Raw genomic sequence first — 16,322 nt, forward strand, 5'->3', positions numbered from 1 at the left:
GGATGTGACTCAGTACAGGTAACCAGTGGCATGGGGTTGATCTGATGGAACCAGTAATGCAGCGCATTGTGCCGTTCAGTTTTGTGCCTACCTTCTTCACATGTACACTTTCCAACCAGACAGGTGCACAGTACTCGGCAGCAGAGTACACAAGACTGATGCCAGTTAAACGCAGACTGTCAGCAGATGTTCCCCAGCTGGTACCAATGAGCTTATGTAGTATGTGGTTTCTCCCAGCAACTTTATGAGAAAGCTTGGTGATCTGCTCTTTGTAGCTCAGGGTTCTATCTAGAGTGATTCCGAGATATTTTGGGAAAGGATTGTGCCTCAAGTTTGTCCATTAAGCAGAACTCTTGGTTTGTAGTTCGGAGCACGATTCGCTAGATGGAAACAAGAGACTTCAGTTTTTTATGTGCTTGGGATCAATCTCCAGATCTTAAAGAAAGTTGACATCTTCTCCAGATCCTCCGTAAGAATTCGTTCACCATCTTCGAAATTAGTGCTCCGTGCTACCAGTGCGATGGCATCAGCATAAATGAATTCAGTTGATGTTGTGATTGGTAAATCATTAATGAATAATCTGAATAGTGATGGGGCTGAAACAGATCCCTGTGGTAGTCCATTATTTAGTTTCCGTTTGTGGCCTATAGAGCTGCCTAGAAACACTAAGCATGCTGGATATTTGCTTTTAGATCAGTCCCTGTCGCCAGACAGTGTCGTACGTGGCTGTCAGGTCGATGAAGACAGCTGTTGATTTCAAATGGCCTTGAAAACCTGCTTCAGTATGGGTAGTTAGGGCAAGAACTTGCTCGGTGCACCTGCGTCCTTTTCTGAAGCCAGCTTGTTCAGGAGGGGTAGCAGCCTCGACGAACGGTGCTTTTCTGGTTAGGAGGACTTGTTCCGAAAGTTTGAATGTACAACTGAGCAGTGTTATAGGGCTGTACCTTTCAGGGCTGTCTTCAGGCTTGCCAGGTTTGAGAGTAGCTATGAATTGTCAGGGAAGTTTGTTCTCTTTGACTGTGTAAGTGAAGAGCGAAGTGAGCCAGTGCATGCAGTGCGGGCCCAAGTTTTTAATAAATTCATTATAGATGTTGTCGGGGCTAGCAGCCTTACCGACTTTCAGTTCCTTGACAACACTTTCTACTTCCGCTATGGAGAAGGGCCTGGAAAACGGCTCGTTTCTTGGGGCACTGCGCTTGACGTTAGAGAGGTTACATTTTACTACTCTGGTATGATTCTTGTCTCTGTTTGCCCTTGTGAGGTCTGCGATCAGGTTGGAAATGAGGTCGGGACTCAATTTAGGATACGGCTTTTTGAGGTGTTGCTTGCCAATAAGCCCATTCAAGACTCTCCATGCTTTCCTACTTGACTCGGCAAAGTTCATTTCTTTGAGTGTTGCTTCCCATTTCTCTCGTCTGTCCTTGTTTAAAGAGTGGAGTAGCTGTGAGCCCACTGTTTGATTTCTAGAACTTTGGTATTCTTGATATAAAGCCTCACTTTCTTGGTGGCACATATTCCTTTCTGTAACCTCTGGGAATGTTTGACTTAGCAGCTTCGATAACTAGTGTAACGAATTCATCGTAGTTGTTTGCTGTTGTCTGTAAGTTCTTCGCAGCTAAGTTGGAGTCAAGGTCTTTTGAGAATCCATCCCAGTTAGCTCATTGAAAATTCCATCTGTGTAGGGGCATTGAGTTTACAAGGGGAATTTTTAAACCAATTTCTGTCATAACAGGACGGCGTTGGCGGTTTGGGAAGTTAGACAGAACAGTACGAGTGGCGTTAAGTGGTTGATCTAGCTGATCTTTTGACACAAATACCAAGTCTGGGTTGTAATCCTTATTCCAGCGTGCAGAGTGGAAGGTTCCTTTGTCTTTCACATCAACGACCAAGTGCATGCTGGTAGTTTCTGCCCATTGAGCTAGTGACTCCCCACAGACATCCACGGTGTCGTACCGCCAATCCGTGTGATGGCTTTTAAAGTCTCGAGTGTATATACAAGGGTGATCGAAAGCCGGCAGAACTGTGGACGTCCAATTCACACTTGGAGGCTTGTACAGGTTGACAATTTTTAAGTCGTTTATCTGGATTACTGTTGTGTAGATGTGGATCACTTCTGTAGAATCAATTACATGCACTCCGTTTAGGCTTGACTTCACAAAGTGGCTATTATATATTGTGGATGGTGGATAGCTTCGACCAGTGTATAACCAGGTATTCGTCCTCTACGCTGAAGATCTTGCTCATCTGTGGTATGTGTTTCTTGAATGTTGACAACATCAGTGTTAAGTTCACGCAGTTGTTTCTGTAGATACATTTGGCAGAGCTTATGCCTTCAATATTAAGCTGCATAATACGAACTAGGTGTTTCTCGTCTCTAGTTGGACGATCCTGAAAAGGACGGTTATTAGTTATGTTTCCGTACATATTGCATATCACCTATGAGACAATAACAATAATTCCGTGAGACCCTAAGGACTGTCGCAACTCATTCAAATGGAAGTCCTTCGCCGACATGTTTGTCCTTAACCTGCCTAAAAAGTCCTGCCAGGTAAGGGCATGCAGGAGGAGCTGCGGGTCAGAAACTTCTGTCAATCAGTACAACGAGAAAGTAATCCAAAGTTACAAATTGCAACTCTGGACCGACTTTTAGTTCTACTGAAAGGGACCTACAATTTAATGGGTTATCCGAAGTTTCGTTCCTGGTGAATCTTCAAATCATTGAGAGGTGAAGTCTAGGTTAAAGGCAGACTGAAATATTGCGTACTCTAACCGGGATTTGATCCCACGAATTTTCGGTTTGCGGCACCCGCTTTAACACGAGACAACCAGGCCCAACATTCTGAGATAGAAATTTGAGGAAATGTCTTATCACTTGCCATTATGCTGCTCTAAAACTGTTAATCTCCTGTGGCTGCACAATGATGTGACCATTGGAAAAAGGTCACAACATGTACCGACCTAGTAAAGCGTTTGTGATATGAACGCCAACAAGAGTAAAACAAGTGTAATGGAATGTACTCGAATTAAATATGGTGGTGCTAAAAGGAGTTACATTAGAAAATGTGTGGTGTCACCGCCAGACACCACACTTGCTAGGAGCCTTCAAATCGGCCGCGGTCCGTTAGTATTCGTCGGACCCGCGTGTCGCCACTATCAGTGATTGCAGACCGAGCGCCGTCACACGGCAGGTCTAGAGAGACTTCCTAGCACTCGCCCCAGTTGTACAACCGATTTTGCTAGCGATGGTTCACTGACAAAATACGCTCTCATTTGCCGAGACGATAGTTAGCATAGCCTTCAGCTACGTCATTTGCTACGACCTAGCAAGGCGCCATGTTCAGTTACTATTGATATTGTGAATAATGTACAGTCAAGAGCGACGTTCACCATTTATGGATTAAAGTTAACTATTCCACCTGCTACGTCCGTTTTTTCTAAAGTCTAATTTCCTTGTCCTGTTCCAGACCTCACGCCAGCCTGCGTGAGCTAAATCGCGTGCCTTTCGGCTTCCTCTAATAACACGGTGTTGGCTCTCCAACCCACAACAAAATGAGACACTAAAAGTAACCCACGAGTTTTTTACGTGGGCAGAAAAACAACTAATGATGGCCGAAGAAAGCATTTCTGAAAAAAAAAGGAATTCGTTAAATCGAATGTAAACTTGAGTACTAGGAAGCGTTTTGTGAACGTGGACGATACGCAGTTCAGACGAGAAGAGAACAGAAGCTTTTGAAATGTGGTGCAACAGACAAACGCTGAAGATTCGATGGGTAGATCACTTAGCAAATGAAGTGTTGCTGAATATAACTGGGGAGACAAGAAATGTGTGATACAACTTGACTAAAGGGATCGTTTGATAGAGCATACCCTGATGCATTAAGAAAGAGGCAATTTGTAATGTAGCGAAATGTGGGTGGGGTTCAAAAGTGTAGAGGAAGACCCTTGCATGAGTCAACTAAGCGGGTTCAAAGGATGTAGGCTGCAGCAGTTATTCGGAACTGAAGAGGCTTGCACAAGGTTGAGCAGCTTGCAGAGCTGCCTCTGTCCAGTTTTCGCACTAAGGACAACAACAACAACAACAACAGCAACAACAACAGTAGCGTGTAGTATCCTGGTGACTGCGCTGATCCCACGATACTCTCAAAGCACAACTAGATCAAAGTGGTACATACATATTGCAAGACAACGCACCTAACGTGATGAATATGGTTGAGTTATTGTGACCTGTAGGGGACCACACAAACGCCTTCATGTCCGTGAACTATTCCTCAACCACGCTGACACATTTCGGATATAAGCGGGTAACGCATGGAAGAACTGAACATGCCGGTTACCAAGAGGGCCGCCATAGCCGAACAAATGTGTCCACGCAACCGGACAATTAGTCCTGTATAGTTCGTCGACGAGAGGCGACGGCAGGCGTACCTGGCGACACTTCTCATTCTATTTAATTTGCCTGCAAGAGAATACATAGCCCATCTTTATAAACATTCTTCTGTTGGAACAAATGCATCGCCTCATCTGCCTATCGATGTATTGGGGCCATGCAGCGCCTGTGTCTACCAGCATGTTATACTATTCACCATTCCTCTTTCTTTGCCTAGAGCACCCCGTGCCGATACCCATGAAAACATCTGTGCCCTGCGGGGTGCCTAAAGAAGAGGTACGAGTCATTCTGTAACTCATGGTGTCGAGATGGCTGCTAAATGGCTATAGGTTAATGCAAGTACTCTTCTGCTCTGCAGCAAAGTGTGTGCTGTTTCACTCTTTCTGACAGATAATAACTGTGTACTGGGCCGGGACGACAACTAGGAATACGTGGTGGGCAATGCCTGAGAAAGGCAAGGTTCCGTATTCGTGCATCTATTCGGAACATAGAGTTTCTCTGCCAGGGACTTTCAAGAAACCATTCGTAGCATTTTGGGTTGTCTACTAACAGTGACAATTCGCCACTGTTGATGGTATCTACCATTCCACCCCCCTCCCCGATCCGCCCCTGTGAGTGATACACTACTGGCCATTAAAATTCCTACACCAACAAGCAATGCAGATGATAAACGGGTACTCATTGGACAGATATACTAGAACTGACATGTGATTACATTTTCACGCAATTTGGGTGCATAGATCCTGAGTAATCAGTACCCAGAACAACCACCTCTGGCCGTAATAACGGCCTTGATAGACCTGGGCATTGAGTCAAACCGAGCTTGGATGGCGTGTACAGGCACAGCTGCCCATGCAGCTTCAACACGATACCACAGTTCATCAAGAGTAGTGACTGGCGTATTGTGACGAGACAGCTGCTCGGCCACCATTGACCAGACGTTTTCAATTGGTGAGAGATCTGGAGAATGAGCTGGCCAGGGCAGCAGTCGAATATTTTCTGTATCCAGAAAGGCCCGTACAGGACCTGCAACATGTGGTCGTGCATTATCCTCCTGAAATGTAGAGTTTCGCAGGGATCGAATGAAGGGTAGAGCCCGGGTCGTAACACATCTGAAATGTAACGTCCACTGTTCAAAATGCCGCCAATGCCAACAAGAAGTGACCGAGACTTGTAACCAATGGGTCCCCATAACATCACGCCGGGGATACGCCAGTATGCCAATGACGAATACACGCTTCCAATGTGCGTTCACCGCGATGTCGCCAAACACGGATGCGACCATCATGCTGCTGTAAACAGAACCTGGATTCATCCGAAAAAATGACGTTTTGCCATTCGTGCGCCCCGATTCGTCGTTGAGTACACCATCGCAGGCGTTCCTGTCTATGATGCAGCGTCAAGGGTAACCGCGGCCATGATCTCCGAGCTGATAGTCCATGCTGCTGCAAACGTCGTCGAACTGTTCGTGCAGATGGTTGTTGTCTTGCAAACGTCTCCATCTGTTGACTCAGGGATCGAGACGTGGCTGCACGATTCGTTACAGCCATGCGGATAATATGCCTGTCATCTCGACTGCTAGTGATATGATGCCGTTGGGACCCAGCACGGCATTCCGTATTACCCTCCTGAACCCACCGATTCCATATTCTGCTAACAATCATTGGATCTCGACCAACGCGAGCAGCAGTGTCGCGATACGATAAACCGCAATCGCGATAGGCTACAATCCGACCTTTATCAAAGTTGGAAACGTGATGGTACGCATTTCTCCTCCTTACACGAGGCATCACAACAACGTTTCACCAGGCAACGCCGGTCAACTGCTGTTTTTGTATGAGAAATCGGTTGGAAACTTTCTCTCGTGTCAGTATGTTGTAGGTGTCGCCATCGGCACCAACCTTGTGTGAATGCTCTGAAAAGATAATCATTTGCATATCACAGCATCTTCTTCCTTTCGGTTAAATTTCGCGTCTGTAGCACGTTATCTTCGCGGTGTAGCAATTTTAATGGCCAGTAGTGTGTGTTTTTCCCCCACAGCAGCAATGTGGTTGCGGCGGTTTCTGCTCGAACCGAGGCAGTCACGATAAGACGTCACTCACTACAACAGGTGACGTTGTAGGAGACAATTTTTTTTAAACTGTTATAAGACACTTTCTATGTGACTCACCTGCATTAAATTTTTTAAGAAGTCTGGGTTACATGTTTTCTTTACAATGAGGTGTTCAAGGGCTACGTGTTATCTTCAATTATTGTGGAATCTGATTTAATAAACTCATTTCCAAAGTGACAGTTTTACTTTACCGGTAAGGTTAACTAGTCCAATTATTGAAATCAGTGGAAATCCATTAAAACAATCTAATTTTAATTTCAAAACATCGTGAAAGTGCATTACAACAACGTTTAATAGTTAGTCGTCGATGCTCCAAATACAACTGATTGAAGTTTTAATTGAAATCAGTCTTAGCAAATGCTGTACTCATACAAAACAAAATTGGTATGAAACACGTGTTCAGATCTTCGATGTAACTTCTTAAGATGACGAGGAAGCTTTGTAGTGACATCATCAGCGACAGCATAAATACTTTCAGCTGTCATAACAAATCTACTGGAGGGTATGTGCCGCTTACTGAGTGTCACTATAATTTTTTTTTTTCCGCGCACCTTAACAATTATGATGTCACCCGCTTAAATGTCTGGAAAATTCTCATCATCTTCAAAGTCTTCATTCCAAAAAAGTCAGATTCTTGTTATACCATGTCAGCGCTTTCCTCTGACGATGAATACGGTCCTTTTGGAGCACGTGCCTTCATCTTACTTTTTAGTTTTATTCTCTGGCAGAGGCTTCTTCTTCAACGCAGGCCTTCCCAGGTAAGGATATGAGCTCCTTCTTTCTTTCGGCTACAACCATCTCATTTTCTGGGACCATACTGAAGGAATGGAAGCAAGGTTTCACTAGGCACAAATAATTCAGCCTGGAGATCTTGGTTCTGAGGACGTGAATGAATGAGATTATTAGCGGAGGTACGACAAACTAAAGGAACTGGATCAGAAGCAGACACAGGAGCAAATGGACGGACTGAACCTCGAACTGCAGTAGGGACACTTTCTGAAACTACTCTCATTCTCGCATGGCTCAAAAGGACGGTCTGTCGCAGGTGAACACAGGCAGTCTAATGCACGAAATGTTTTATAGTTATTACAAGTGCAATTACATAAAAGATTTTTTAAATTAAAAAGATCTGTAATTCACAAAAGTAAATAGTTATATTGTGGTTAATTGGGCCGGCCTGATCAAGTTAACTGCTTTTAGTGTCCAGTTAAGCTATCCACAGTTTTTTTTAGTTCACTAAACCAGTTGTTAAATTATAGTAAACCAAAAACAAAACAAGTTGCTGTAAGGCGTAAACACTTACAATTGTCGTGGTTATTCGGCTTGTGCAAAACTCTTCAAGAAGTAACAAATAAACAATAAATGAAATGAGCAGCAAAAAATTCTGACATCAAGAGAAAAAAACAAAAAGGACATAAAAGAGCTGCTTGTTGTTTTCAGCTGTTTCTAGTAGTCTAAGTTGCTAGACCTGAAGAGTTTCTTAAGCAACCTGTTTGGGAAGATAGAAAACAACTCCTGCTAGAATTTAAAAGCAATGACCTGTCCAGTTGACATAACCGTCCTCTGACTGTCAAGCGACTTCTTGAATTAAACGTTACCTTTCTAAACTGTATAAAAAGTTGTAACATATTGGCACCGACTTATCACTTCATGAGTGTTTATTCAGTTCTCATTTCGGCGGCCAGTAATTGTGAACTTATCTCTGACGCTGTTATGTCGATTGGAATTTCCTTTTCTTATTATTAGCAGTTTTTATACGGCTAGTTGCCCGGCCATACCTAATAACAAATTAACATTATCTCCAAATGTAGTACAATGAGATTTAGCTTTGCTTTGGGTCTCTTTCCCCAGACATACATCATGACTCCTTCAGAAAAGGAGGATAGACTAAAAATACTTTGTTCCATTATTCTTTTATTTTACCAACAGGCGGACGTGTACCGTTTCTCCATCTCCTGGCCGCGAATCCTGCCCACTGGAGACCTCGACGTTATCAACCAGCCTGGTATCGATTACTACAATAACCTCATCAACGAGCTGCTAGCGAACGGAATCCAGCCCATGGTAAGAGAGAGTCACATCGTCTGCCACACCAGCAGACGTCCTCTACAGAGATAAGTATGTATTGTAATACGGTGTAGACATTTGGTTGTCCAAAAATAGATGTTATCTGAAACACACTCTCCTGTAAGATGGGTAACGTTCCAACCATTTAACAGCCACATTCTCCGAAATTAGCAAGACTTCTCGTACAAGATTTTAGTAAACATTTCTCACGTGAGTGTGTTTACTAATGCGATGCGATTTGGGAATGTTGGGATGAACACGGTTCAAATGGTTCAAATGGCTCTGAGCAGTATGGGACTTAACATCTGAGGTCATCAGTCCCCTATAACTTAGAACTACTTAAAACTAACTAACCTAAGGACATCACACACATCCAAGCCCGAGGCAGGATTCGAACCTGCGACCGTAGCAGTCGCACGGTTCCGGACTGCGCGCCTAGAACCGCTAGACCACCGCGGCCGGCGATGAACACGGTTTGAACTGAATGCACAGCGAGAATTTCGTTGCCAACGTATGACCTACCATCATCGAGTGGCACCAAGGTCCACGATCTACACTGTCGTACCTTCTCAAATGTTGCAATACGCCAAAAAAGTTTGACACTTAAGACACAGAGACAAAGTTTGAAGATCGACAGCTTTGTAACGATCCCTTCCTTCTTATGGCAACCAAAATAGTGACGATGAAAATCTGTTCTGTCAATGGCAGTTAACTTCCTGCTTTCGATCTGATCACTATAGATTGGATGAATATTGGACGTGAAAACTCCTGGCAGATTAAAACTATATGCCGGACCAAGACTCGAACTTGGGACGTTTGCGATTCGCGAGCAACTGCTCTACCAGCTGAGCTACCCAAGCACGGCTCACGACCCGTCCTCACAGCTGCACTTCCGCCAGTACCTCGTCTCCTACCTTCCAAACATCACAGAAGCTATCCTGCGAACCTGGCGGAAGTAGAGCAATGAGGACTCGGCGTGAGTCGTGCTTGAGTAGCTCAGCTGGTTGAGCAGTTGCTCGCGAAAGGCAAACGTCCCGAGTTCGAGTCTCGGTCCAACACACAGTTTTAATCTGCCGGGAGGTTGCATATCAGCGCACACTCCGCTGCAGAGTGAAAATTTAATTCTAGTATTGGCCGTATCTGTCAGTAAATTACTACCCGAAGACAATCCGCAGTTCGTAAGACCAAAAATTACTCTACGAAAAATCAATTGACCGATTGAGAAACTAAACTTACTGTACTACAGTTGCAAATAATTGATATACATGCGTTTCTTGAATATTTCCCGGCGAATAAAAATATTCCATTATGTAAACTGTACCACTTAGCCAGCTTGTTGCACACAACTTTTCTAAAAACACATTAACCAGGTTTCGGTAGCTCTAAGATTATCTTCTTCAGAATGGTGAAACTTACCTAGAAAAATATGTAAGGTACAGGTAATATACATCAATTAGTTACGTATGTGAAAATACTCAAACAAAAACCTGAAAACAGTAGTTGCAATGAACTCTCATGGCAACTTTTAAATTTTCATCAACAGTGATATCATCAAATGACATGTTTATTGTTCCATGAGTCAAGAATATAAGTCATAATAAGAAAGACAGATAGTTATCACAGAATAATACAATAATAGTTGCAAGCGGCGGCACAAGTTAACTGCTGTAGCCGGCTAGAACCGGCACATACAGAGCGCAAGAGGCATCAGGCTAAACGGCATATACATCAATGCCATGAGATGGACACGAGGATTAGTAGTGCCATATAGTAACATAACGGCAAACTTATAAACATCTGCGTTAAGATCAAAATTACATAGCTGTAGGCATACATTAGTAACATATAGTAGTTAGATAAAAGGCAATATGGAAGTTTGCAAAAATAATAAATCAGCCTTTTTACAGGTGCAGTTCCTTGCACAGGCAATGAACCCAAGGAAGTGCAAGATGTCAGTATCCTACACTCCGAGAGAAAAGATCTCCGACTCTGTATCCTTGAAGAGCTGGAAATTTTCAAACATCTGTCTCTTAGAGAAGGTTATATCCTCAACGAACAATTTCAGTTGCGCAATAAAAAATTCTTTCAAGGTTTACAGCCGTTACTTAGAACTGCCTGATGTTTGGAATTTTCCTCAAAGTAGCGTCGGGACTGTTGGTTTCCCTTATTCAACCGTCAATGTCAGTCTTCTACTTTATTTAAAACTACATGTAAAAAGGATGATTTACTAGTTTTGGAAACTTTCACATTGCCTTTTATCTAGGCACTATACGTTACTGATGTATGCCTATAGCTATGTAATTTTGATCTTAAGGCTGATGTTTATAAATTTGCCGTTTTGTTACTGTATGACACTACTAATCCTGGTGTCCATCTTATGGCATTGATGTATATGTCGTTTAGTCTGATGCCTCTTGCGCTCTGTATGTGCCGGTTCTTGCCGGCTACAGCAGTTAACTTGTGCCGCCGCTTGCAACTATTATTGTATTATTCTGTGATAACGGTCTGTCTTTTTTATTATGACCTATATTCGTGACTCATGGAACAATAAATATGTCATTTGACGATAGCACTGTTGATGAAAATTTAAAAGTTGTCATGACAGTTCATTGTAAGTGCAGTTTTCAGGTTTTTATTTGAGAATTTTCACATAGCTAAGTAATTGATGCATTGATGCATATTACGTGTACCCTGGATATTTCTCTAGGTAACTTTTACCATTCTGATGAAGATAGTCTTAGAGCCATAGAAACCAGGTTAATGTGTTTTTAAAAAGGTTGTGTGCAACCGGTTGGCTGAGCGGTACATTTTATATAATTACATACACTGCTACAAAATGTTTAAAATGTCAGAATGTTCCATCCTCTTTTGGGTGTGAATCGGGGACGGTGTTACTTCTTCTTGCTATAGTTCCGCTCATTACCGTGCTGTCATCTTCAAGACGAGTCACTCGCAGAACAATTGACACAATGCTGTGGGTAAACACGCATGAGTCAGAAATGACAATGTTATCCCTGGTAAGTCATAGATATTAATATCGTGAAGGAACGTACACTATCCTTTAAATAATATCCAGACATCAATTAGGTTGGTTTGTTGGGGGTTGAAGGGACCAGACTGCAGAGGCCATCTGTCCCTGACACCAATTAGTGGACATTAATATGCAGTGTCTCTACTGTTCGCCTTGACGTCAACTTCTAATCTGCTGGGGACACTTTCAGTGAGGTTTCTGCACGTCTGTGGAGGAATGGCGGCCCATTCTTTGTCAAGAGAGGAAACGAGGGAGTGTAGGCGTTGGGATCTGAGCCGAAGTCGACGTTGTAGCCCACTGGAGAGGTGGTACATTCGGTTCATGTCGGGATTCTGAGCAGGCCACACCGTTTCAGAAATGTTATTGTCCATTAGCGTTTGCGCCAAAGAGTGGCGGTGTGCCTGTCGGGCAAAATATGCAAAAAGATGTTCTTAGATTGATGGCCTAAATTCACCTAAATTCACACTTTCGAGATTCTGGCCCCACAACATATAAAGTCTAAACCAGGTGCGGAGCCTGCAAAAGGGGGGCTTCAAATGGTTCAGATGCCTCATAGCACTATGGGATTTAACATTTAAGGTCATCAGTCCCCTAGACTTAGAACTACGTAAATCTAACTAACCTAAGGACATCACACACATCCATGCCCGAGGCAGTGTTCGAACCTGCGACCGTAGCAGCCAAGTGGTTCCGGACTGAAGCGCCTAGAACCGCTCGGCCACAGGGGTCGGCAGCAAAAGGGGGCTAATACACATCCCCAGTTTAAGTACAAGGTTCAGTTAAGATGTTGTAAACAACTAAAATCTTATCTGTACTGCGAGCAAACAAACAGCTTCGTCTAAGTCTCGGTGAGTGCAGTGTTCTCAAGAAATAAAATATTCGCTGCAAATTCACGTAATCAATTAGACTTCGAAATAACATTGTTCTACCTACAAAGCTTCAAGCAATGATCAAATCTAAATATTATCACTAAAAAACGTTCAGTTCTGCCAAGTTCATATCTAACAATCTTAAAAGTGCGAACGGTGCAACATAATTCTTAATTTATTCTTCCAGGAAACACTGCAGGCTATGTGCCGTAAATTACTGGCTAACTTTCATTTCAATAGTAAGTATAGTCTCGGCCTGACGCACCAATCGTACAAGATTACAGTACAATGGAGAATTCCACGTATATAACGATACGTCTCAAGTTTTTTTCACTCTACGGCAACGTTGATGAATGCCTTTGACGGTCGCGATTGTAGCCCTGCCGGCGTCGCTCCCACCTTTTGCTATGAGGTACTGTTAACTGCCTGCACATCAGGATACCATGAGACTCGTTCCTATTCATACCTTCTCTAACATATCTATATAAAATTTAGGATAAATAGATTTCCTCACTAATACCTCATCTGGTTCTTCAGTAGAGGCCATCGATAAAATTTCCATAACTATTGTTGTTGTTGTTGTTGTTGTTGTGGTCTTCAGTCCTGAGACTGGTTTGATGCAGCTCTCCATGCTACTCTATCCTGTGCAAGCTTTTTCATCTCCCAGTACCTACTGCAACCTACATCCTTCTGAATCTGCTTAGTGTATTCATCTCTTGGTCTCCCTCTACGATTTTTACCCTCCACGCTGCCCTCCAATACTAAATTGGTGATCCCTTGATGCCTCAGAACATGTCCTACCAACCGATCCCTTGTTCTGGTCAAGTTGTGCCACAAACTTCTCTTCTCCCCAATCCTATTCAATACTTCCTCATTAGTTATGTGATCTACCCATCTAATCTTCAGCATTCTTCTGTAGCACCACATTTCGAAAGCTTCTATTCTCTTCTTGTCCAAACTATTTATCGTCCATGTTTCACTTCCATACATGGCTACACTCCATACGAATACTTTCAGAAATGACTTCCTGACACTTAAATCTATACTGGATGTTAACAAATTTCTCTTCTTCAGAAACGCTTTCCTTGCCATTGCCAGCCTACATTTTATATCCTCTCTACTTCGACCATCATCAGTTATTTTGCTCCCCAAATAGCAAAACTCCTTTACTACTTTAAGTGCCTCATTTCCTAATCTAATTCCCTCAGCATCACCCGACTTAATTAGACTACAATCCATTATCTTTGTTTTGCTTTTGTTGATGTTCATCTTATATCCTCCTTTCAAGACACTGTCCATTCCATTCAACTGCTCTTCCAAGTCCTTTGCTGTCTCTGCCAGAATTACAATGTCATCGGCGAACCTCAAAGTTTTTATTTCTTCTCCATGAATTTTAATACCTACTCCGAATTTTTCTTTTGTTTCCTTTACTGCTTGCTCAATATACAGATTGAACAACATCGGGGAGAGGCTACAACCCTGTCTTACTCCCTTCCCAACCACTGCTACCCTTTCATGTCCCTCGACTCTTATAACTGCCATCTGGTTTCTGTACAAATTGTAAATAGCCTTTCGCTCCCTATATTTTACCCCTGCCACCTTTAGAATTTGAAAGAGAGTATTCCAGTCAACATTGTCAAAAGCTTTCTCTAAGTCTACAAATGCTAGAAACGTAGGTTTGCCTTTCCTTAATCTAGCTTCTAAGATTCCATAACTATACGAGGCCTTAAATAAATATTGATGATTCACACTAGGCCAAAAATTACGTTCTTCCTCGCTAAGAGAAAGCGCAAAGCAAGGTAGTCTAACCTGCTCAAAAAACTACGAGGAGGGCGACTTGTAAGTGGCCTTATATATATGCTCATTTTCACTAAACTTTGAACCTAGTACTTATTTTAGCGTCTTCACTCGTAATCACTCTTCCTTGACACACACTATGTTCAAGGTTTACAACTTATATATTTTTCATACTATATCTCACATTAGTCATACAATTTAGCACACTGACTGTGACACGCAAATGTTTTCTTAAACGCTACTTGAAACTAGTCTAAGGTTTTAATGTCACTTAGATATTTAGTATGGTGTACAGTTGCTTCTCCTCTTTAATGTCCAACCATAATACTATTTATTCTTACTTCCTTCCGATGCTTGGGTAACTGTCCCTCAACTGACTTTAAAAATACAACTGGGTTTATATTGCCCAGGTGTGGTATGTAACTTGCTTCAGAAGAAAGCTCATTGTTATTCACTGACTGCAGGTCTAATATACACAGATCTTCTACACTATGTTTAAGTTCCTTAGTTTGCGTTACACATGGCTCCTCTACTACCTCATACATCATATTTCATCTTACTTAAATCAGCGGATTATGTTTGAATGATCAATTGGTGATGAAATGATTGAATTGGTTGTTCACAAAAATTCTTTATTTCAGAAGCTTTACTTTTAATGGCACCAGTAGCGTAATACTGTTCCTTCCTCAACCTATCTAAATGTCCCGAAATATCATTGGTTAATTATGAAGCTCCTCAGAGATTACCTCCTTAAATCTTAAAAAATTCTCATGACATGTATTCAACACTTCCTGCCCCGTCATTTCGACTGCATGTTCAATTACATTAAAATCGACTTACAATTCATTCCTTACTTCACGAGTTTGAGTTTGTAAATCAGACTTCAGTTGTATACAGTTAGCCTCTGATATCTCCAAATCAGACTTCAGTACCATGTAATTAGCATCTACCTTACCTTCAAAATTTTACAGTATTAGAATCTAATTTAGATGTTAATTCAGTGTGGTCAGCTCCCATTTCTCTATGCATGCTTTGTATAATATTACATAGTCCTGGTTTCTCTTCATCCTCACAATAACTTTCCCTTTTACTAGTCTGCTCCACCAAGGAGACCTTATCAGTGATGTCTTTATCAGTATTACTTCGTGTAGTTCTTGATATTATCGCATAACTATCCTCTGCGCCATACTTGACATCCAGATGTTTCTTATTATCATTCTCCCTTTCCATGTTTACCTTAGTTAATTAGTGAAATAATGTCTTTATGACTACCTAAAATAAAAGTGATAAGACAAACAATGCAGCCAGTGGTGTGATCAGCTGCCAATGGAGCCATGGATATTGGATTGCAGTCACAGCCCCTATACAGGACAGCCACTCGCAACCCCACCGCTGCTGAGCCGCCCAATGCACTGATGGGGCGACGCCCCGCCAGCTACCACTGACCACCACACACTAGGGATGCCTCCACTAGCTGCCGACAGCTGCTGTGCAAGCTTGCGACTCGCTCTGCTATATTTAGAGGTAGCACTGTGTACCCATGTTGTAGATGGAAAACCCACCACACACAGCACTAGCTCGAACGGACCACCGAGAACAAGTGAGCGGGCAAACTTGCTCTAGACTGCTCAGTGAACTCAAGCGCCACACCACCCGCGACTTACCTGCCCACTGCTGCTCAACCTTTGACCTCTACTTAGATTTCCAGCTGCACATCGACTGCCCCAGACTTGGAAATTGCTGCCGCAGACACCACGAGGTATGTGCTGCACTGCACCACACCTCGAGATGGGTCTAGCAGCACTTACAGGAGTGGCCACCTACCACCACTGAACACTCAGCACAGAATTAATACATTGCAAGAACGGTCCTGGCAGAAAAGGTCACCAGTGTGATGGTGTGCTGTCGGGGAGTAATATAAAAAGGTTGTTAGATCGATCGCCCAAATTGACACCTTCCTGATTCCGGCCACTTAAGAGCTGAAAAGTGTAAACCAGCTGTGGATGGTTACAAAAGAGAATTTATATTCTTCCCCAGTTTAAGTACAAATTTCAATTA

At 42.7% G+C, this 16,322-nt stretch overlaps 1 protein-coding gene across 1 annotated transcript in view; it reads left to right on the forward strand.

The window, feature by feature from the left end:
- The window catches only part of LOC124622768 (myrosinase 1-like), a 53,356-nt gene that overhangs the window by 16,893 nt on the left and 20,141 nt on the right, over window positions 1-16,322 (forward strand). Inside the window, exon 3 of the mRNA XM_047148559.1 lies at window positions 8,430-8,564. Within this exon, the coding sequence (XP_047004515.1) occupies window positions 8,430-8,564 (135 nt within the window). The remainder of the gene's footprint in view (window positions 1-8,429; window positions 8,565-16,322) is intronic.

Source organism: Schistocerca americana, chromosome 7, assembly GCF_021461395.2.
Source record: "Schistocerca americana isolate TAMUIC-IGC-003095 chromosome 7, iqSchAmer2.1, whole genome shotgun sequence".
Taxonomy (NCBI): domain Eukaryota; kingdom Metazoa; phylum Arthropoda; class Insecta; order Orthoptera; family Acrididae; genus Schistocerca; species Schistocerca americana.